Genomic DNA, 18,123 nt, shown 5'->3' with positions numbered 1-18,123 from the left:
TGAGCGTGGAAAATTAATGATTTGATACATTCTCCCTTTCCCTTTTTGAATTTCTTTTTTTCTTTTTGCTTCTGAATTATTATTAGAATATATATATATATATTTGCTTCTACCTTTTAATAAATGCAGCATCCTTCAGAGTTTGGATCGAATATAAGAACTAGAGTTCCACCTGTGGACCGTAATAGTGCAGTAGATGGTAATACATACGCTTTTGTTTTTATTTTATTTTTTAAATTTATGCATGATTTTTGTTTTTATTTTTTTATTTATTTACTCGATTGTTCTTTTTTTTTTTTTTTTTTTTTTGCGTAGTAAATAGACTCAGCACTTGGTATGAAGACCTTGAGGAATACGAAGGTAATCTCGAAGAAATGGCTTCTGCCACTTTAGATCAGGTAAAAAAAAAAAAAAAAAAAAAAAATATCCCGAAAAGACATTGAGCATTTCCAAAAAAAAAAAAAAAAGTCTTTTCAAGATGAATTGCAGCATGTGGATCAATGGTTTGGATTCTTGAGCGATGCGGAAAAGACAGCTACGTTATATACATTGCTTCAACATTCATCACAAGTACAAATTCGATTTTTCATTCACTTGTTGCAAGAAATGAGAAAACCAAAGCCCATCCTTCGAGGTATTTATTTAACCCCTACTTGCTATTTTTCCCCCCTTCCCCAATAACCCCCCCTCCCCTTATTATTAATTTTTTTTGTATATCTAAAATAACACACACACACAAAAAAAAAAAAAGGTTCCGATCGAGCTTCAGCATTGATGAATTTAAACAGAAGAGCACCTGTACCATCACAGCCAGTCAACAATCGACATTCATTTGCTTTAGGAGACACAGAAGAATTATCCCGGATGTTTGGCCATATGGGATCCGATTGGACAAATAAAGAGCAACAACGAACGAATATTCCTCCCCACGCCACTAGCAATTTACGACCCAAGTCAGTCATGGAATTAGGAGGTGGAACTGGAACTGGAACTGGAGGAGGAGGAGGTGGAGGAGGAGGTGGTGGTGGGGGAGGGGAATCTTCCTTCTCGAATTCTTGGTTGAATCAACGACAGCCCAAATTATTCAATAATGATAACGTGATTGAAAGACCTCGTTCTGCGGATATTTCCTCTTGGCATGTACCATCCGCAGCTTCTTGGAAACCCTTGGGTTCTGACCTGAATTGGAAAGAACCCATCCAACGCTTCAATAGCAGCATCGTACCTGAAAACTCGTCATTAAAACCAGACGACATCATTCGTAACAGAAGAGCTTCTGCAGCTCCCGTCCATAACAACAGCAGTAACAACACTAATAATAGATTTTCACAACAACAATTTTTATCTCCACCCCAAACTAATTCAAGAAGATCCTCCTCGGCTGAAGTTGTACATGATGTCTTGTTGGGTTACGGTAGTGACCAAAGTGATACTTCCACTCAGTCTCGTTACCGTCCTCCTCCTCCTCCTCTTCTCTCCAGTAGCAGCAGCGCTCATCCAACCACCATTATAGAAAACAATCGCGAAGACGATGTAGACATGGACCTACTACAAGGTAAAACATATACAGTGATATACACTGATAAAAACAGATGCCAACACGCCCTTTTTTTTTTTTAAAAAAAAAAATATAGATGTTACGGCCTGGCTCAGAAGTCTTCGTTTGCATAAATACAACAGCATTTTTGAAAACATGCGTTGGCAGGATATGGTCAAATTAGACGACGCAGGACTACAAGCTAAAGGTGTAGCTGCTTTAGGTGCTCGACGTAAAATGCTCAAAGTATTTGAAAATGTTCGGGAACATTGTAAAAAGAATGTAAGTCCTACCCACAGAACAAAACTTGTTTTCAATCGCTCACTCTCTTTTCCCTTCCCCCTTTCTTAGCACATTGAATATTAATGACACCATGGCGCATTCATAACAACTGAAAAATATATACATTGTACACATGAATAATAATAAATTTCCTTTTTTTTTTCCAGAGTGATGTTTGCTGGTCGCCATTTCCCTAAACTATTCTTCGCTCTCACTCTCTCATTTACACACAGACACACACACATAAACAAAGGGTTACAGAGCAAAAAAAAAAAAAGTAAGACTGAGTGATTTTTTTTTCTCCTTTTTGTATGAAAAAGTGTTGGGGGCTAGTTTAATACAGAAAAAAAAAATATTTAAGCCTTGGTGGCAGCAGCGGCAATAGCCTTTTGAGTACCCTTCTTGGCGAAACGTTGGTTACGGAGGAACTTGGCATCCAACTAAAAGATTAAAAGAAGAGGTGAGTATTTCATAGTCTGGGTCTTTTTTCTTTTGTATGATTTTTAACTTACACCCTTTTGAGTACCATACTTGTGAGCAATAGGCTTCTTAAGACCGTTACGATGGGCCTTCTTGACTATAATAAAAATAAAATGATCAGCAACAGTTGGATGGTGTCTCTCTCTCTCTCTATTTTTGGTGTCTTACTTTGGTTGTGGTTGGTGTGGTTCTTGGACTTGGACATTGTTCTATTGCTTGCTACAAGAAATAACAGAGAATTAATCGATGCTCTTCTCCCCTCTAAAAAACACACACACACACACACACACAATGCTTTTTGATTATCAATCCACTATCCAAATCTTATCATCCATCCTATATTTTTTCTTTTTTTTTTTTTGCTCTCTCTTTTTTTTTTTTTATTGATCCAAAAGTGTGTGTGTTTCTATGTTCTTCATGTCTCTTTTCGTCCGATGGTTTACCTTAGTGTCGAAAGTAAAGAAGGATATCTACGGCCCAAGCGTATCCCTAATCATATATCGCGGGATGCTTACTTTCGGAGTCAAAACCTCTTTTGTCCTCCCCGGACCTGCGCCGGACTTTAATACACGCTAAAAGCTCTTTTTTTTCGCACTAACCACTGATTTAAATTTTTGTCATCTACTAAGCACACCTGCTATTTAACAGAAAAGTATTGCTCTGATTTTAATTCATTCTCGGGTATAAAAATTCAGCAGCATTTTTTTTTTTTAAGCTTGGAGAATTAAATGTAGTAATATGTTTGCGAGATATCTCTGACACTCCAGTCATGAATTATACTTTTTCGTTACTGGATGAAAAATGGTCTTTTTTTTTATGTATATATAAAACCTGCATGGTTATTTTTTTCATCATCAAGTATTTAAACATGTCATGATTCTTAAATAATCATTCAATCCCCGGGGCAGGGGGAAGAAAAGAAAAAAAAAAAGTTGTAGTAATAATCTGACAGCCTTTTAAGGGAGTGGTTCCTCCCAATCTTCCTCTTTAAAAGTTTGATCCAATTGTTTAACTTCTTAAAAAAAAAGGGGGGACTAACCCAAAGCAACACACAATGATAAGAAAGGGGTTTTTTTTTCTGGCTTAAACTGATCACTACAGATCTTTTTTTGACGAGAAGAAAAAAGAAAAAAACGCCGGCGAGTATGCATGTAAAAGAGAAAGAAGGGAGTTAAGCTGTTGCCACGATTTACAGTTTCTTAAAGCGTCATTGGATAAGGAGTGAATTGGATATGGAGAGTCCAGACTTTGGTAAACACCTAAAAAAAAAGACAACTTATTCTTTACAGGCAAAAAAAAAGGGGGGGGGACAAGTTCATATAAGATCAAAAATGTGGTTATATCACCGATAATGGCACCATATCTGACAAGATTCTCAAAAAGATTCGGCATTATGCTTGTGGTTAGGGCGCGTCAAGTTGTTTCCCCTTTTCCATGCTTCCCTTATTTCTTTACTTTTTTTTTAAAAAAAAAACCTTGCATAGAACAATAATGATAATTAAAAGGCATATATATAAAAGTTAATGCATTATGTGTTTAGGAGATGTATAAAGTCCTAGTCTGTTGCTGGCGTTATGGTCCAACGCAAAGAAAAAAGGGGGACATAGCAGAAATGTTATTATCGAGATTATTGCAAGAAAACTTGTTTTGATAAAGTAGCCAACAAGTGTAAAAAAAAAAAAAAGAGAGAGCGAAAAGAGTGATTAATTTACACTGTGCATATTATATATTCAGCTGCCTGTTTGTTTAACGAAGAGAAATAAGAGGAATGGGGAAGACAGATGAAAATAAAAAAGGGAGTGATCTACAGACACGTGGTAAAGAGAAAAAAAGATAATATATAAAAAAAAAAAAAGGTGTCTGTGCATAAATACTTGTTAAATGCACATATTTAAAAAAGAATACATTTATAAAATCTAATATCCTTTTCATTTCTCTCTCTTTTCTCTCTTTTTCTCTCTCTTTTTTCTTTCTCTGATATGAATTACTTTCCTTCACCACCGTCTTCACCCTTACTATCAAGTATTGAAAAAGTGATATGCGGATCCTGCGATAAACCACTTTCATCAGACTGGTTTTGTTCAGACTGTCATAAGAAATGCAACACATGCAATCGATTCTTGAGCCATCACGAGTATTGCACTCGATGTTGGACACTTGAAAATAACTGCTTTAAACGAAAGCATTACTATCGCTATTGTTAAATATTCTCTCATATACTCCCTTTACCTATCTACCTATATAAAAAAAGAAGACTTATAAATCCCTTTCCCTTATTGTACAAAACAGAATTATGATTCCCCATAATAATAAAGAAAATCACAAATTCCATACTTTTCCCATTCATTCTTATTCCCGAGAAGTTTCATCATCCCAACTCAAGAAATTTAATTTAATTTTTTTTTTTTTTTTTTTTTTTTGATGTACATTACACATATATTAAAAAATGAGCATTGTATTATAAACATTTTACTATCAATATGTGTTAAGGAAAAAAAAATATAGGGGTTTTTTTTTTGTTTTTTTTTGTCTGGGTTCGTGTGTGTGTGTGTGTGTGTGTGTGTGTGTGTGTGTGTCTTGTGGAATATAAAATAATTGACTAACAAAAGGGGGGAGTATAATTGGTTTTTTTTAAATGGACCATAACATTAAGTGCTTTTCTTTTGGATGATGACTTGCTGTAGCTACAATGGTTTGTCCAGAGACAGAATGACAAGCAATGCTCACCACATTACCTGATTGAGAGCCTGCTTTTTTAGGTTGTGCTCCTGGAATACCACATTGCCATAAAAAGATCTCTTCATATCCTCCATACAACAATCGAAGCTTTTCTCCACCATTCAGAAATGCACATCCATGTACCTTACTTTGTGGGATATGATTCATCACACATTTCCAATGCGACGTCTCGTACACGCAAACCTTGTCTTCCGATGAAGCCACCAAGAAGTTACCATCCGCTGACCAATCAAACGAACAAATGTTCTTTCCGTGATCCGTCGTAATCGTACGCATACCCATATTATCATTACCGCTACCACCTTTAACCAAAGTAATATCAATAATGTAGATCTGATTTCCTACTCCACAAGCCAAAATACTAGCCGTTCTTGGGTGGAAACGCATCGAATTAGCTGAAAACCCTGATTTCGATTGTGTCTATGATTCATTAATATGTATATACACATATATATATAAGAGTGACATAGTCCTCCCCCCGCCCCCCTCGTTACTTACCATCTTTAACGATTTTTCACAAACGGATGTTTTTAAATTCCACACTTTTAATTCTCCCTCGGCATCCAATGAGCAAATCGTATCAGGTCGGTCTGGAGCAAAATCCACTGCCGTCACTTGCGCTCTACAGTCCAATTTTACCAACTGTTTGGGACTCTTCATATCCTCTTCGCCTTCCTCCAACTTGACAATCTTGTCGCTATCGGCAGCTCCCGTCACAGCTGGAATCGCATTACCTACGTCCCAAATACGCAACGTCTTGTCATACGACGAAGTAGCTACCAGATTTCGATTATCTGGACTCCATCTCGCACAAGTAATATTGGCTGTATGTCCCACTAAATTGTACATGGCTTTCTTCTCGCTCACCGTCCAAATAATCGCAATTTTATCATGTCCAGCACTCACCAAATATTTTCCATCCGCCGAGAATGACACTGTCGATACCTTGTTTGTATGACCTGATAAATCCGCAAACGGTTGCAACACTGCACTTGACATATGCTGAAGCTGTAATTGTTGTTGCTGCTGTTGTTGTTGTTGTTGCTGCTGTAAAACACTAGGATGAATCGCATTACCATCTAAATCCAATCCACCCCCCATACTAGCTAAAAAACCGCCTCCAAATGGATCTAAATCTGTGCTCGCTTCATTTGTGTTGGAAAGAATCAAACTTTGATCCGCATTCGTTTCATCCCCCGACGCAAACATCTCGCCAAAATCACCACTGTCCCCCATCATAAACCGTTCCAGATCAAAGGACATCACATTATGATTCACAGCAGGAGATTCCACAGACGGAGATCCTAAATCATTTGGGTTCCATGCCATACGTTGCTGCTGTTGCTGTTGATGTTGTTGCTGTTGTTGCTGCTGCTGCTGCTGCTGCTGCTGCTGTTGTTGTTGTTGCTGCTGCTGCTGCTGCTGTTGAGCTTGCAACTGCTGTTGCTGCTGTTGAACAATCTGTTGCGGAATCACATTTCGATGTTGTTGTGGAGACTTCATTTGTTGTTGATCAAACCGTTGCTGTTGCAACCGTTGCTGCATAGCCATCACGGGCGACTCCTGTTGCATCTTGTGCTGTAACTGAGGTGACAATGTCTCGTCCCCCGTACGCTGGCGCTTGGGTGGTGGTGCATGAGGTACAAATTGCTGTTGTTGCGCTTGTTGCGCTTGTTGTGCTTGTTGTGCCTGTTGCTGCTGTTGCAACACATGATTCACTTGGCGTCGCTGATACAAGGCCACTGCAATCTTCTTTTTATCACCGCCTTCAGGGGATCCACTTCCAGGTAAAGCGGGGCTAGGACTTCCCATAGCATTAGGTGGTGTCTGAGGTCCTCCGGCCTGTTGATGTTGGTGATGTTGTTGTTGTTGTGCTTGCTGATGTTGCTGTTGCTGTTGTTGCAACTGCTGCTGCTGTTGTTGTTGTTGTTGCTGAGCTTGCACTTGCTGTTGCTGCTGTTGAGCTTGTAACTGCTGTGCTTGTTGTTGCTGTTGCTGATGTTGATGAACAATGCGACGTTGTGTCATCATCATACGCTGTTGCTGCTGCTGCAATATCTATTATTATTATTATTTTTTAAAAAAAAGAAAAGAAAAGGATGAATTGATCGCTATCATGACCATACCACACTTTTACTTACTTGTTGCTGTTGTTGTTGCTGCTGAGGAGTTAATCCAGCAGGCATCTGACCTTTATTCATCATTTGTTGAGCAATCATTAAATTCACTTTTTTTTCCAAAAAATAAATAGAAAGTTTTAGGGCACAAGTCAAATTGATACAAAAAATAAAAACATTGGACTTACTTTCACCGCCATTAAAAGAAGGGTTTCCGTTCATGGGATTATGCATACTTGGGTTCATCACCATTGGACCCGAATTCACCATATGTGGCCTCGGTTGACCATTCACTACAAGAAAAAACTTGTTAGGAGAAGAGAAACAAAAAAAAAGGGAGAGAGTCATGATGGGGGGGGGGAAGGGGTGAAAGTGTTTACTGTTGGGACCATTTGGCCTTTGATTGGGATCCACTTGGGGACTTCCCATCGGATGTCCTTGAGGTAGTTGTGCTTGCTGTTGATTAGGCGTGCCTTGCATATGCTGTTGATGCTGCTGTATCATGGCGGCTTGCTGTTGCTGTTGCTGTTGTTGTTGGAGCAACGCTTGTTGTTGCATTTGAAGTCTGGCCTGTGCTTGAGGGTTACCTGGCATCATTTGTCTAGTTTAAAAAGAAAAAAAAATTAATCACGTTATCCCATGAGTTGTTTCCTATCTTCATATTTAAACACGCTAAGAAAAAAAAAAAAAACTTACGGGTTTCTCATCATGGTCTGTTGTTGATTGATCTGGTATCTTCTAATCTGCATTTGAAGATTTTGCTAGTAGTAACAAAGAAAGACATTATTAAAAATACGAAAAACGTGGGGTAGTCATGAAAGCCACTGTCTTTTTTACCTTTTCCTCCATCGTTAAAGACTGTTGATCACGACCTTGTAAACCCAATGTGGTCATGGCAGCCGAAATCAAATTACTTTGTTGAGCTCGATGAGCAGCGGACATGGGTTGACCCACCATGGGAGAAGTCATCATGGCTTCAGGTACAACTTCTGCACCTCGTTGCATTTGTTGAGGCGAGAAAGAGGGCGAAGCAGTAGCATGTCGTGCGGGATGTTGAGGTGGTAAATTGGCGGACATGCTCTGCGGTGTATTTACATTATTAGTGGTGGTGGAATTAGTATTAGTAGGTGGTGGAGGTGGCATGCCACTATTTGGTAAAGAGGCAGTGCTACTAGCAGGCGAAGGTCGGTGTTGCGAAGGCACACTCTGTTGTTGCTGCTGCTGCTGCTGTTGTTGTTGTACCTGTTGTTGCTGTTGTACCTGTTGCTGTTGCTGCTGCAAATGTTCAGGTGGGCCAAGATGAGGCGATTGCATCGATCTTTGAGCTACTTCAGATGCTCGACGTTGTTGAGCATGTTGCACTTGCTGATGTTGTACTTGTTGCTGCTGCTGCTGCTGCTGCTGTTGTTGTTGTTGTTGCTGCTGCTGCTGTTGTTGTTGTTGTTGTACCTGCTGTTGTTGTTGTTGTTGTTGTTGTACCTGTTGTTGTTGTTGTTGTTGTTGCTGTTGTTGTTGTTGTTGTTGCTGCTGCTGCTGTTGTTGTTGTTGCTGCTGCTGCTGCTGCTGCTGTTGAGCTTGAGCCTGTTGAACTTGAGCTTGTTGAGCTTGTTGTTGTTGGGAATGTACATTAAACGATCTTTGTTGCTGTAAGGCTTCTTCTCTCTTGTTTCTAAGAAAGTCGTGATACTTTTTTTTTTTTAAAAAAAAAGAATAATAAATCAGCAATAGATAAAAATAAAAAAAGGGGGGGGGGAAGGGAATCGAGCCGATATGATACCTCATCATGAATTGTTGCTTCTTTGCTTGCTTGAGCATCTTTGCTTTTAGCATAATAAACATCCCAAAAGACACCCCACCAATCAGCTAAAAAACCAGTTGGGACATCGATAGGGGGAGGTTGATCGGTGGATACGCCCGCCTCTGTTGAGAACGCTCGAGCCGCTTGATGATATTTTTGCTTTTTACAGTAATCGTAAATGTATAAATGTAAAAGTTCGGTGGCCCTGACATCACTGGTATGGCCATTTTGTCTAAAACAAGATGGGGGTTAATATATCTTCGTGAATAGAACCAAACTAAAAGCCCATGGGCGAATGCTGGTTTTTTCGTATACAATTAAAAAAAAAAAAAAAAAAAAGACAGAAAAGTTAATTTACCCATCCCAGGTGTTTCTCCTGTTTTGCGACTGTGCCATTTTGTTATATATAATTATTAAAAAAAGGGGTTTGGAAGAAAAAAAAAAAAAAAAAAAAAAAAAAAAAAAAAAAATAGAAATATAAAAGGTGGTGTGGAGACTATTTGTTTCGTTTTTTTTTTTTTTTTTTTTTTTTTTTTTTGTTTATCCTAAGAGTATTGTTGTTTTTGTTAACCCAGAATAAAAAAAAAAAAAAAAAAAGTATCAGAATTCGTTATTTTTTTCTTTCAGCAGTAAATGATAATTAACAAAAACAAAAAGAAAAAGAAAAAAGAGAGATAATTATAAAAGAAAAATGAAAAAAAGTAACCCCCCCTCACGATATTCTGTTCACTCTAAAATGGCCCTCTCAAAATAAACGCTTGATTTCCATTAAAAAAATAAAAAATAAAAAAAAATAGGAGAACCCTATTTCAAGCGCCCCTTGAACATGGTTCGCGACGTCACTCCGGCTTTTTCGTAAATTGTGTGTGTATTATTAGTGTAAGTGTATTAATTTTGTAAAAATAGAGTAAGGGAAATAGATAGTTGACATGGAAGAAGAAATCAATTTTTTTTTTTTACTTCTTAGTGTCCAAATCCAACATCATCCACAACGCGTTGATGTTCAATTTCGTGATCTGAATTATAATCCAAGTGAACAAACGCTCTTTCAACATTATCAAGCATCTCAAAAGCATTCTATCAAACCTTTCCTTTATCAGTTGTCAACTCAATTAAAAAAAAAAAAGTAAATGGGATCATACCTGTAACGCCTCTCCGAGATCATGACATTCTCTAAGTGGTGCGTTGGGTGGCAACACAATATGAACCTCCACTAATAATCGATCCCCGACATAATAAGCTCGCACCGTGTCAATCGAATCAATTCGATTAGAAAACCGATATGCCATGTACGTCAATTGCTTAAGATCATCTACACTCGCTGCCTGTCCTGTTAACCGTCTGATATTCTCTATAACACTTTTTTTGTTATTTATGTATATCCCAAAAATCGTTTTAACCCCGCCCCCCCCACCCCACGCCCCGCCTTTCCCTAATGCGGGACTCGAGGATTACCTAATAATACAGTCACCCATTCATAAATAATATATAGCGACAGCAAAATGGCCCCAATCGGATCCAAAGGTGGCATCTTTGCCCAGACAGCTTTTAAACAGCAGAGTTAAGCACATGTTATTACAGTTCATCATCAATTCCAAAATAAAATAAAAAAAACTTACCAATGACCGGGAAAAGCGTACTAGCTATATTAAACACCACGTCATTTTCATGATCCTGAGCAAGCGCCCTCACACTCGAGCTTCCCTTGATACTGAGACACCAAAACCACAGGATACCTTTGACCACAATATTTGCTACCAACAAAGCAATTGAAATTGGGCTCAAATCCACATGCTGCACCTGCCGGTTTTCCTCTGTCAATTGCTCGACCGATGAGGCCAATACCTGAATGAAAGAGGTTGTGATGACCACAGCAAACACAATGATGCCCAAGGGTTCCATGCGTGATTTGCCTACGGGGTACGTATAAATATTCTTTTGCCGGATCACACGAATGGTGAAAAAGATGATGCCATTGCTGAGGATATCCAGAAAACTTTCAAAGGCCGAAGCAAGGATCGCAATGGATCCCGTGAAGAACGCAAGAAAGGCCTTGGTCAGAAACAGGACAATATTGGCTACAAATGATAGATTAATGGCTAAATGAATAAGCCAGGTCGAAGAAGTTTCCTTGTTAGGAGCAATTAAAGGTGTGCTTTCCTCCTCGTCTTCAGCTTGGAGGCTGTTTGATCGGAATAAGACACTGCAATTATCTCCACGTAATTCTTGAATGATTTCATCTACTTCCATGTACCGGTCGATAATCTCATTTTGGTGCTAATAATTTATTTTTTTTAATAACATGTTTTTGTTGTTTTTTTTTTTAATAATTTTTTTTTTTTTTTTTTACCTCGTAAAACTTTCGAACGGCTTTATCGTCGATCTTGTCGAGTTGATCGTCGGGAATTCGAAGTGCATAAAAATGCACGGGCGGTGCCTTTGCATTCTGCGCTAGCGTTTGCATGGATTTTCTTCTTCTTATCGGGAGACTTTCCTGATCAAACATTTTTAATAGTAACAAAAAAAGAGGAAAAGGGAAAAAATAACAATTCAACTTTGGAATAAAAAGAAAAAAAAAAAAAAAGGATGAAACCGGCGGATTATAAAAATAAAAACATTTTTTTTATTTTTTTTTTTTTTTTTGTACAGATTAAAATATTATTGAGTAAAAAGTAAAGACGAGAATTTAAGCAAGCATGGCAACGAAGCTAGCAACAAAAAGAGCTGCTAATGCAGTCACTTGGATCATCATATTATTGTTGTTGACAACAGACATACCAGCACTGGCAGCTTCACTAGCACCAGCAGCAGTGGCAGAAGACAACAATGAACTAACAATACCACCTGTGGAAGAGGCGGCTGTACCAGAGGCGGCTGTACTACCACCAGCAGCAGCAGAGCTATCAGTGGCAGCACCACTCGAAGCAGCAGCAGAGCTTGCACCGGAGGGAGCAACGGTGCTAGTCGTGGTGGCGGCAGCAGCACCACCAGCCGCAGAGGAAGAACCTCTACCAGCAACTTCGGATGAAATACGGTCGTAAGCAGAAGAGGCAGAGCTGTGCATGGGTGATCTAAGAGGTTGGGAGACAGAAGAGGTGATGGACTCAATCCTATAATTGTGGAAGAAAAGTTATTAATGACTGATTGAAGCAGACAATCTTAGGATAGACTTACTTGCTGCTGAGAGAAGTAAGAGCGGGAACTATAGATAAAAATTAAGGTTATTGTTTGTATCATTAAACTTAGTTTTTCCCTCTAATTTTACCTTGAGCATTGACACTGGAGAGTGCAATCATGGCAGCAAGAGCGAGAATTAACTTGGAGTTCATTGTTTGTAATTATGAAATAGGAAGAAAGTAAGGTTTATAATTCCAGAAATAAAAATTATTTTTAAGCTTTTTTATATGAAATTTATTAATTCATGCTTGGGGGTTTATCAACTTACTCCGATACTTGAATGGGTTTCATGACAGATCGGTGAATACAATGCTGTGTGGCTTGCGGGGTTTAACTTTTTTTTTTTTTTTTTCTCGGCTGTCGCTCATTTTTTGTGCAGGGCATAGCGGTAGTATGTGAGTGTGAGTGAGTTGGAGATAATCAAGTCCATATATGTGTGTGTCTGGTGTGGGTGTGTGTGCGCGGGGCACAATGAAGTGACTCATATTTAGTCTCCCCCCCGCATCCCCTTTTTATTTTATCTTATTTTTCCCTTTATTCTTTTTTTTTTTTTTTATTTTCTTCCAACATGCTTCCTAAAAGTCAACTACGCGACAAGCAATCCTTGACCATTGTTGTCAAGATTGGTACTTCCTCCATTTGTAATGAAGTGACTCATTTTCCTTTACTGTCCAACTTATCTGCACTTGTTGAAAGTGTCCTGCACCTGAGATCCCTCGGTCACCGCGTTGTACTTGTCACCAGTGCTGCGGTCGGTACAGGTCTTCGTCGTTTGAATATGGCCGAAAAACCATCTAAATTAGCTGCTAGACAGGTAAAAAAAAAAAAAAAAAAAAACCTATCCCTCAAAACGTCAAAAACCATTCATTTTTTTAAATCCATCATTTTTTTTTTTTAGGCTGTTGCTGCGGTTGGTCAAGGTAGATTGATGGCATTATATGATGATTTATTTGGTCAATTCGGTCAACCTGTTGCTCAACTTTTATTAACCAAGAATGATCTTGCTGATGTAAGTCCCCTCTTCATTGATTCCTCATACCCTAATTAATTAATTTTTTTTTTTCGAATAGCGTTCACAATATCTGAATGCAGTCAATTGTCTTGAAGAATTGTTGGATATGGGTGTAGTACCCATTGTGAATGAAAACGATACAATTTCAACACAGGGTATTCGATTTGGAGACAATGATACATTATCAGCCATTATGGCGGGTATGATCAAGGCAGACTATCTCTTTTTATTGACAGACGTCGATTGCCTTTACACCGATAATCCTCGTACCAACCCCGATGCACAACCCGTCACGGTGTGTGATGATATGGCGACACTGATGGATAAAGTTTCGGTCAGCTCCATGGGCTCCTCCCTGGGCACAGGAGGTATGGCTACCAAGCTCATTGCCGCTGACCTGGCCATCGCCGCAGGTGTCATCACCATCATCACCAACGGTTCCAAAACCAAAAATATCCATCAAATCATCGAAGCCGATCGAAATGCCGAACTCACCGCCCCCCTTCATACAAGATTCGTGGCAAAGAATAACCCGCTTTTGGATCGTAAATGGTGGATCCAATATGGTTTGCATACAGCGGGTACCATCTTTGTAGATGAAGGAGCTGCGAAGGCTATTTTGGCCCCCCGTATCAAATCTAGTTTGTTCGCTGCGGGTATCGTGGATGTAGAAGGCTCGTTTGTAGCACAGCAAGCCGTGAATATTGCTACACGTCAAGGAGACACTGTACAAGTGATTGGTAAAGGTATCGTCAATTACTCGAGTATCGAAGTCTCGCGTGTCAAGCGTTGTCATAGTGCCGAAATTGCGAATATCCTAGGTTACGTTGATTCCGAATGTATCATCCATCGTGATAATTTAGTTCGAACAAAGTCACTGTAAAAAAAATAAAAATAAAAAAATAAAAAAAGATTTATTTTATTTTATTTTAAAAACTCATTAATTTCTTTAATTCATATAATCTTCGATGTAATTCTTCTTTATCATTTTCACTTTGTGCATAACGAATCTTGATATCAATCAGGATGGATTCTGCCTTTTGTAATTGATCCTCGAGCGAAGAATTCTTTCCGATCAGAGAAGCATTTTCCTCACAGTAACCTTCGAATTGATCTCTTGTTCTCGCCTCAATTTCTTCAGGCACGGATTTCACTTCCTTTTCCAAGTTCGTCACGACCGTCACCAATTCAGTGTTTTCTTCTTTTAATGTATTCAATTGTTCCAACGTGCCGTTCAGTTGCTCTTGTACGTCCGTCTGTTCCGCTCTCAACGTCTCCGTCTTTCCTTCCAACGTTTCAAACTTCTTTTTCAATACCGCATTTTGTTTTTGTAATTCCTCCATCAAGGTCGCGTCCGCCAGCTCCTTTTGAAGCATTTGCTTGTATTCCTTTTCAAGCTGGTATAATCTTTTCGCTGTGAATTCTAAATCACACGCATCACTTACAAACCGACGATCATCATCCTATATCATTTTTTTTTTTTCATTTAACCTCTTATCCCTCTTACTCTTCTTTTTTTTTTTTTTTTTTTTTTTTTTTTTTTTTTTTTTTTTTTACCTTGTATTGCTCAAATAAGCCATTCTTCAAGAAATGCAACAAGTGTTCGAAATCCAGTCCCAAAATTGTCGTCTGGTTCTTCTTGAGCAAGGCAATGGCGAATTTAAAAATAGAGCCGATGCCCTCGGTAAATATCACGTCATAGATCCGAAAAACCAGGTTTAAAGGAAATTTATAGGCAAACAGTGTCATGAACCACTGTGAAGCATACATGGTGGAGTTGATCCCTTGTCCAATCAGATGCCGTGCCACATGAGGCAGGTGCTCTTGCACCAACGCATCAAATTGGTACAGCCGTAATTGAAGTCCGTCCATTTCCGGTGTGAAATGGCCCCGAAGACCATATTGTTTCATTAATTTGATTAGCACACAGAACGCATCTTCATCTGGCATCTAGATGGGGGGGGGTTGAATACGCGAACAATTTCTTTAACTATCATGTAAAAAAAAAAAAAAAAAAAAAAAAACTTACGTTGAGGAGCATGGGACCCACAATAAAGGCAAGCCCTTGACAATAGCCAACTTCATCATCATATAAACTATAGGCTCGGACCACGTTATAAAGTCCCTCTTGACCTTGCCCATCTGTATCTTTGAAATAAACATGGCCAGGGAAGGTACGTGCCAGATCTCGCTGAATCATTTTATCATAGGGGCTCGGCAGTTTAAGAAGATCCATATATTTTGTGACCAGCATTTCGTCTTTTGATTTGGCAAGTAATTGCCATACCATACCACGAATGGAAGGTGGAATGCCCACCCGAATATGTTTAATTAATTCTTGATTTACCTTGTTCAAATGTTGAAAATCGCACATAATCCCTGCCCAAAAGTCTATTTTTTTTTTTTTTTTTGCATTTATATTAAACAAAATGTGTGTGTGTGTGTGTGTATACTTTTTTTTACCCCAATCATAGTCATCGCCTTTATTCTCCGTCACAAGACTATGGCGGATCGATTGTCTCTTTAGGTTCTTAATGACTTTGGACTTGGGATCATTGGTATTGGCCGAATTCAACTGCTCCATTTGTGCCAACAAGGCTTCTTGGAATCCCGGTAAGGGAGAAATAATACTCGTCGGTCGTGAGAGTCGCTTTTGTCGTGTCACAAAGGACGCTGAAGGACGAGGTGTGGCCGTCTGTTTGGAAGGTCTTCGTGAAGAACTCGGTGATGTGTTGGTCGATGATGAAGAAGACCGAAACGGTGACCAAAGTGCAAAGATCGATTTCGCTGTCGATGCTGTAGACACGATGGATTCATTGTCGGAGCTTTGGCGGCGGGGGACAATGACAACGGGAGACACGCTTGATTCGTAAATGATATCCTTGGGTGGAGGTATGGGTTTATGGTTCGTAGGATTGTTATTATTATTATTATTATTGGGTGTGGGTGTGGGTGTAGGTACAGGGACGGTCGTGACAGTTGGTCGGGTACCACTCATTAATGCACTGGTAATGATTTTAAGTGGATTGTAAGTGTCTGGTTCTGTTGTTGTGATGGGAAGATCTTCAAGGGAGACATCATTCATATCTGAAAACGATACAGAACTTAATTTATGTGATAATTTTCTTTCCAGAGGGGGTGTTGAAATAATAGGAGATGTGGCAGGATAAACAATTGGTGTTACCTCCTCTACCTCTATTTCTTCTTCTTCAGGTACATCTTTTAATGACAAGGTGGGAGATTTAGAGGGTGGAGTAATCACTGTATCTTCTGAAAATGTACGTACGGGTTTCTCAAAGTAACTGGTCGAATCATCCGATATCGAGGACGATGAACTGGAATCGATGGTGAGGGGTCCATTTTCATCGGATATAGACGGGGTAGATGCTATAGTGACTGAGTCTAGAATTAGAAATGTTTTTTCAGTTATGTGTGTGTACACCCAATTTTTTTTCTTTATTGTTTATATTAACCTGTATTAGCACTCATTACTGTGGTATCTTTATAATCGTACTCATCGCTCGACTCGTCAGAATAAAAAGTAATGGTCTCCTTGTCTTCTGCAATAAGCTCTTTTTGACTTGCTATGGTGGTCATTGTTCAGATGAGAAGAAAAAAAAGAAGAAAAAAAAAAGCAGCAGTAGCTAATGAAAGAACAAGAGAAAGAGAGAGAAAAAAGAAAGAAAGAAAATAAAGGGGAAGTATCACACGAGGGAGGTACAATCGAAATTAAAAAAAAAAAAAAATATAAACCCTACCTTTTGGCGGTATTTGAACAAAAATGAACACTTTTCTATTCTCCTCATTATTCATCGTGGCATGCGTTCAAGCTGCCGACATTAAAATGTTTTGCAAATGCTTTTGTGGATCCAACTCAACCGTGTTTGAAATACCCACCATCGATCCCAAGCCATGCGCCAATTGCACCAAACAATTCTGTCTGGATAATGTCAAGGATGGCATGTGTGATGGCATTGCTGACGCCACTTGTCCTAGTAACGACTTCAAGACCGCATGTTTTGGTAGGTTCTTTCTCTTTTTTTTTTTTCAAAAGACAATATAAATAACTGACCACTTCCTCATGTAGCGCGTGATTCATACAAGGATGAGTTTATTGTACGTTCTTTCCTATTCATTACCTTTGGTTTGGTCCTATTTGCATTTATTAAACCTTATTACGACAAGTGGCAAAAGGTATGTCTTCCCTCCACTCAACAAGACTTGCGTACATTTTTTAATTTTTTTTTTTTCATTTTGGCAGGAACGCATCACGCATGCTCAATATCAAACAGTGGCTCATGATGAACAATAAACATTTTTAAAATAAAATAAATAAAATCTTGGCTTTTTTTTTTTTTTTTTTTACCTCGTCTTATGGTAACACAACCAAATTATGGGTGATCCCCCCCAATTTATTTTCTACCTTCCCCCCCCCCCAGCGCCCTTTCGTTTAAATTTTATCCTTGACCGGGATAACGTTTCACAAGAACTGTCAACCGTCTTTCTCCATCCCCCATCTTACTTTGTTTTCGCATTACATTTATAAATATACATAAAATGCACGCATTGTGTGACCCAAATCAGTTTTTACTAGCTGGCGCAAAAGGCACATTTCATAACTCCTTTCACCGTGAGAACCGATTCACTGAAAATCAAGCAAAAAGATCGTTTTTTTTTTTTGACGCACTTGCAAGGAGAAATGGTGCAAAAAAAAAGAGCCCCTCCCACCATCTTGGTATGTGTCACATGCAAACAAGTATATCCACATATCCATACGATCAGAAATAAATAGAACAAAAACGAACAAAAATTTAAGCTTCTAATATGTTCATCTTTGGATGCAGGAGTATATTATAACAACAGAAAACAACAATCGCTTTGAACTTAATTATAGGAATTATATTAATATTTGTTTGTTACCATGGATACCTCTCTTCCCCCGCAACCAACCAACCAACCAACCACCCCTATCCCCCCCCAA

The 18,123-nt window shown here is 38.8% G+C and overlaps 8 protein-coding genes across 8 annotated transcripts; 3 read left to right on the top strand and 5 right to left on the bottom strand.

The window, feature by feature from the left end:
• Positions 1-12: 12 nt before the first annotated feature.
• Positions 13-1,911, top strand: EV154DRAFT_68958 (uncharacterized protein). Its single transcript, XM_051607735.1, has 6 exons — positions 13-199; positions 316-398; positions 469-634; positions 752-1,555; positions 1,635-1,819; positions 1,889-1,911. Exons 1-6 carry the CDS (start codon positions 124-126, stop codon positions 1,901-1,903), a joined length of 1,329 nt encoding a protein of 442 aa, XP_051461077.1. The 5' UTR covers positions 13-123; the 3' UTR covers positions 1,904-1,911.
• Positions 1,912-2,092: 181 nt separating this feature from the next.
• EV154DRAFT_497477 (ribosomal L29e protein family-domain-containing protein) lies at positions 2,093-2,505 on the bottom strand (the record flags this gene model as incomplete). Its single annotated transcript, XM_051600274.1, has 3 exons — positions 2,093-2,259; positions 2,332-2,396; positions 2,468-2,505. Coding segments are annotated over 3 exons (187 nt in total), but the record flags the coding sequence as incomplete, so codon positions are not given.
• A 2,231-nt stretch (positions 2,506-4,736) lies between these two features.
• EV154DRAFT_458884 (uncharacterized protein) lies at positions 4,737-9,383 on the bottom strand. The gene is made up of 11 exons (XM_051597461.1): positions 9,312-9,383; positions 8,933-9,185; positions 8,746-8,841; positions 7,993-8,397; positions 7,852-7,916; positions 7,344-7,756; positions 7,180-7,265; positions 6,497-7,009; positions 5,756-6,418; positions 5,537-5,713; positions 4,737-5,458 (listed from the first exon to the last, which is right to left on the bottom strand). The coding sequence occupies exons 1-11, from the start codon at positions 9,347-9,349 to the stop codon at positions 4,931-4,933; spliced, it is 3,237 nt and encodes a 1,078-aa protein (XP_051461075.1). The 5' UTR covers positions 9,350-9,383; the 3' UTR covers positions 4,737-4,930.
• Positions 9,384-10,385: 1,002 nt separating this feature from the next.
• On the bottom strand, positions 10,386-11,459 carry EV154DRAFT_536459 (uncharacterized protein; the record flags this gene model as incomplete). The annotated part of the gene is made up of 3 exons (XM_051604138.1): positions 10,386-10,498; positions 10,573-11,230; positions 11,304-11,459. 3 exons carry the CDS (start codon positions 11,457-11,459, stop codon positions 10,386-10,388), a joined length of 927 nt encoding a protein of 308 aa, XP_051461074.1.
• Positions 11,460-11,639: 180 nt separating this feature from the next.
• EV154DRAFT_548812 (uncharacterized protein) lies at positions 11,640-12,303 on the bottom strand (the record flags this gene model as incomplete). The annotated part of the gene is made up of 3 exons (XM_051604829.1): positions 12,219-12,303; positions 12,128-12,155; positions 11,640-12,063 (listed from the first exon to the last, which is right to left on the bottom strand). The coding sequence occupies exons 1-3, from the start codon at positions 12,280-12,282 to the stop codon at positions 11,640-11,642; spliced, it is 516 nt and encodes a 171-aa protein (XP_051461073.1). The 5' UTR covers positions 12,283-12,303.
• A 367-nt stretch (positions 12,304-12,670) lies between these two features.
• On the top strand, positions 12,671-14,082 carry EV154DRAFT_497464 (glutamate 5-kinase). The gene is made up of 3 exons (XM_051600273.1): positions 12,671-12,944; positions 13,029-13,139; positions 13,201-14,082. The coding sequence occupies exons 1-3, from the start codon at positions 12,699-12,701 to the stop codon at positions 14,023-14,025; spliced, it is 1,182 nt and encodes a 393-aa protein (XP_051461072.1). The 5' UTR covers positions 12,671-12,698; the 3' UTR covers positions 14,026-14,082.
• Positions 14,072-15,726, bottom strand: EV154DRAFT_414586 (rab-GTPase-TBC domain-containing protein; the record flags this gene model as incomplete). The annotated part of the gene is made up of 3 exons (XM_051595616.1): positions 14,072-14,605; positions 14,700-15,092; positions 15,172-15,726. 3 exons carry the CDS (start codon positions 15,724-15,726, stop codon positions 14,072-14,074), a joined length of 1,482 nt encoding a protein of 493 aa, XP_051461071.1.
• A 1,071-nt stretch (positions 15,727-16,797) lies between these two features.
• On the top strand, positions 16,798-17,502 carry EV154DRAFT_497460 (uncharacterized protein). Its single transcript, XM_051600272.1, has 3 exons — positions 16,798-17,164; positions 17,230-17,336; positions 17,404-17,502. Exons 1-3 carry the CDS (start codon positions 16,924-16,926, stop codon positions 17,452-17,454), a joined length of 399 nt encoding a protein of 132 aa, XP_051461070.1. The 5' UTR covers positions 16,798-16,923; the 3' UTR covers positions 17,455-17,502.
• Positions 17,503-18,123: the final 621 nt, after the last annotated feature.

Source organism: Mucor mucedo (assembly GCF_025094135.1).
Source record: "Mucor mucedo strain NRRL 3635 chromosome Unknown EV154scaffold_15, whole genome shotgun sequence".
Classification (NCBI taxonomy): domain Eukaryota; kingdom Fungi; phylum Mucoromycota; class Mucoromycetes; order Mucorales; family Mucoraceae; genus Mucor; species Mucor mucedo.
Note: the sequence above shows the minus strand (reverse complement) of the source record. Positions and strands in the feature narration are given on the sequence as shown.

Coding starts and splice junctions, on each gene's coding strand:
- EV154DRAFT_497460 (XM_051600272.1), top strand. CDS start 16,924: ATGAACACTTTTCTATTCTCCTCATTATTCATCGTGGCATGCGTTCAA. Junction 17,165..17,229: donor CTTCAAGACCGCATGTTTTG/GTAGGTTCTTTC, acceptor TTCCTCATGTAG/CGCGTGATTCATACAAGGAT. Junction 17,337..17,403: donor ATTACGACAAGTGGCAAAAG/GTATGTCTTCCC, acceptor TCATTTTGGCAG/GAACGCATCACGCATGCTCA.
- EV154DRAFT_68958 (XM_051607735.1), top strand. CDS start 124: ATGCAGCATCCTTCAGAGTTTGGATCGAATATAAGAACTAGAGTTCCA. Junction 399..468: donor CTTCTGCCACTTTAGATCAG/GTAAAAAAAAAA, acceptor AAAAAAAAAAAG/TCTTTTCAAGATGAATTGCA. Junction 635..751: donor ACCAAAGCCCATCCTTCGAG/GTATTTATTTAA, acceptor AAAAAAAAAAAG/GTTCCGATCGAGCTTCAGCA.
- EV154DRAFT_458884 (XM_051597461.1), bottom strand. CDS start 9,349: ATGGCACAGTCGCAAAACAGGAGAAACACCTGGGATGG. Junction 8,842..8,932: donor AAGCAACAATTCATGATGAG/GTATCATATCGG, acceptor AAAAAAAAAAAG/TATCACGACTTTCTTAGAAA. Junction 7,266..7,343: donor TTCTTTTAATGGCGGTGAAA/GTAAGTCCAATG, acceptor TGGAAAAAAAAG/TGAATTTAATGATTGCTCAA.
- EV154DRAFT_497464 (XM_051600273.1), top strand. CDS start 12,699: ATGCTTCCTAAAAGTCAACTACGCGACAAGCAATCCTTGACCATTGTT. Junction 12,945..13,028: donor CTAAATTAGCTGCTAGACAG/GTAAAAAAAAAA, acceptor TTTTTTTTTTAG/GCTGTTGCTGCGGTTGGTCA. Junction 13,140..13,200: donor CCAAGAATGATCTTGCTGAT/GTAAGTCCCCTC, acceptor TTTTTCGAATAG/CGTTCACAATATCTGAATGC.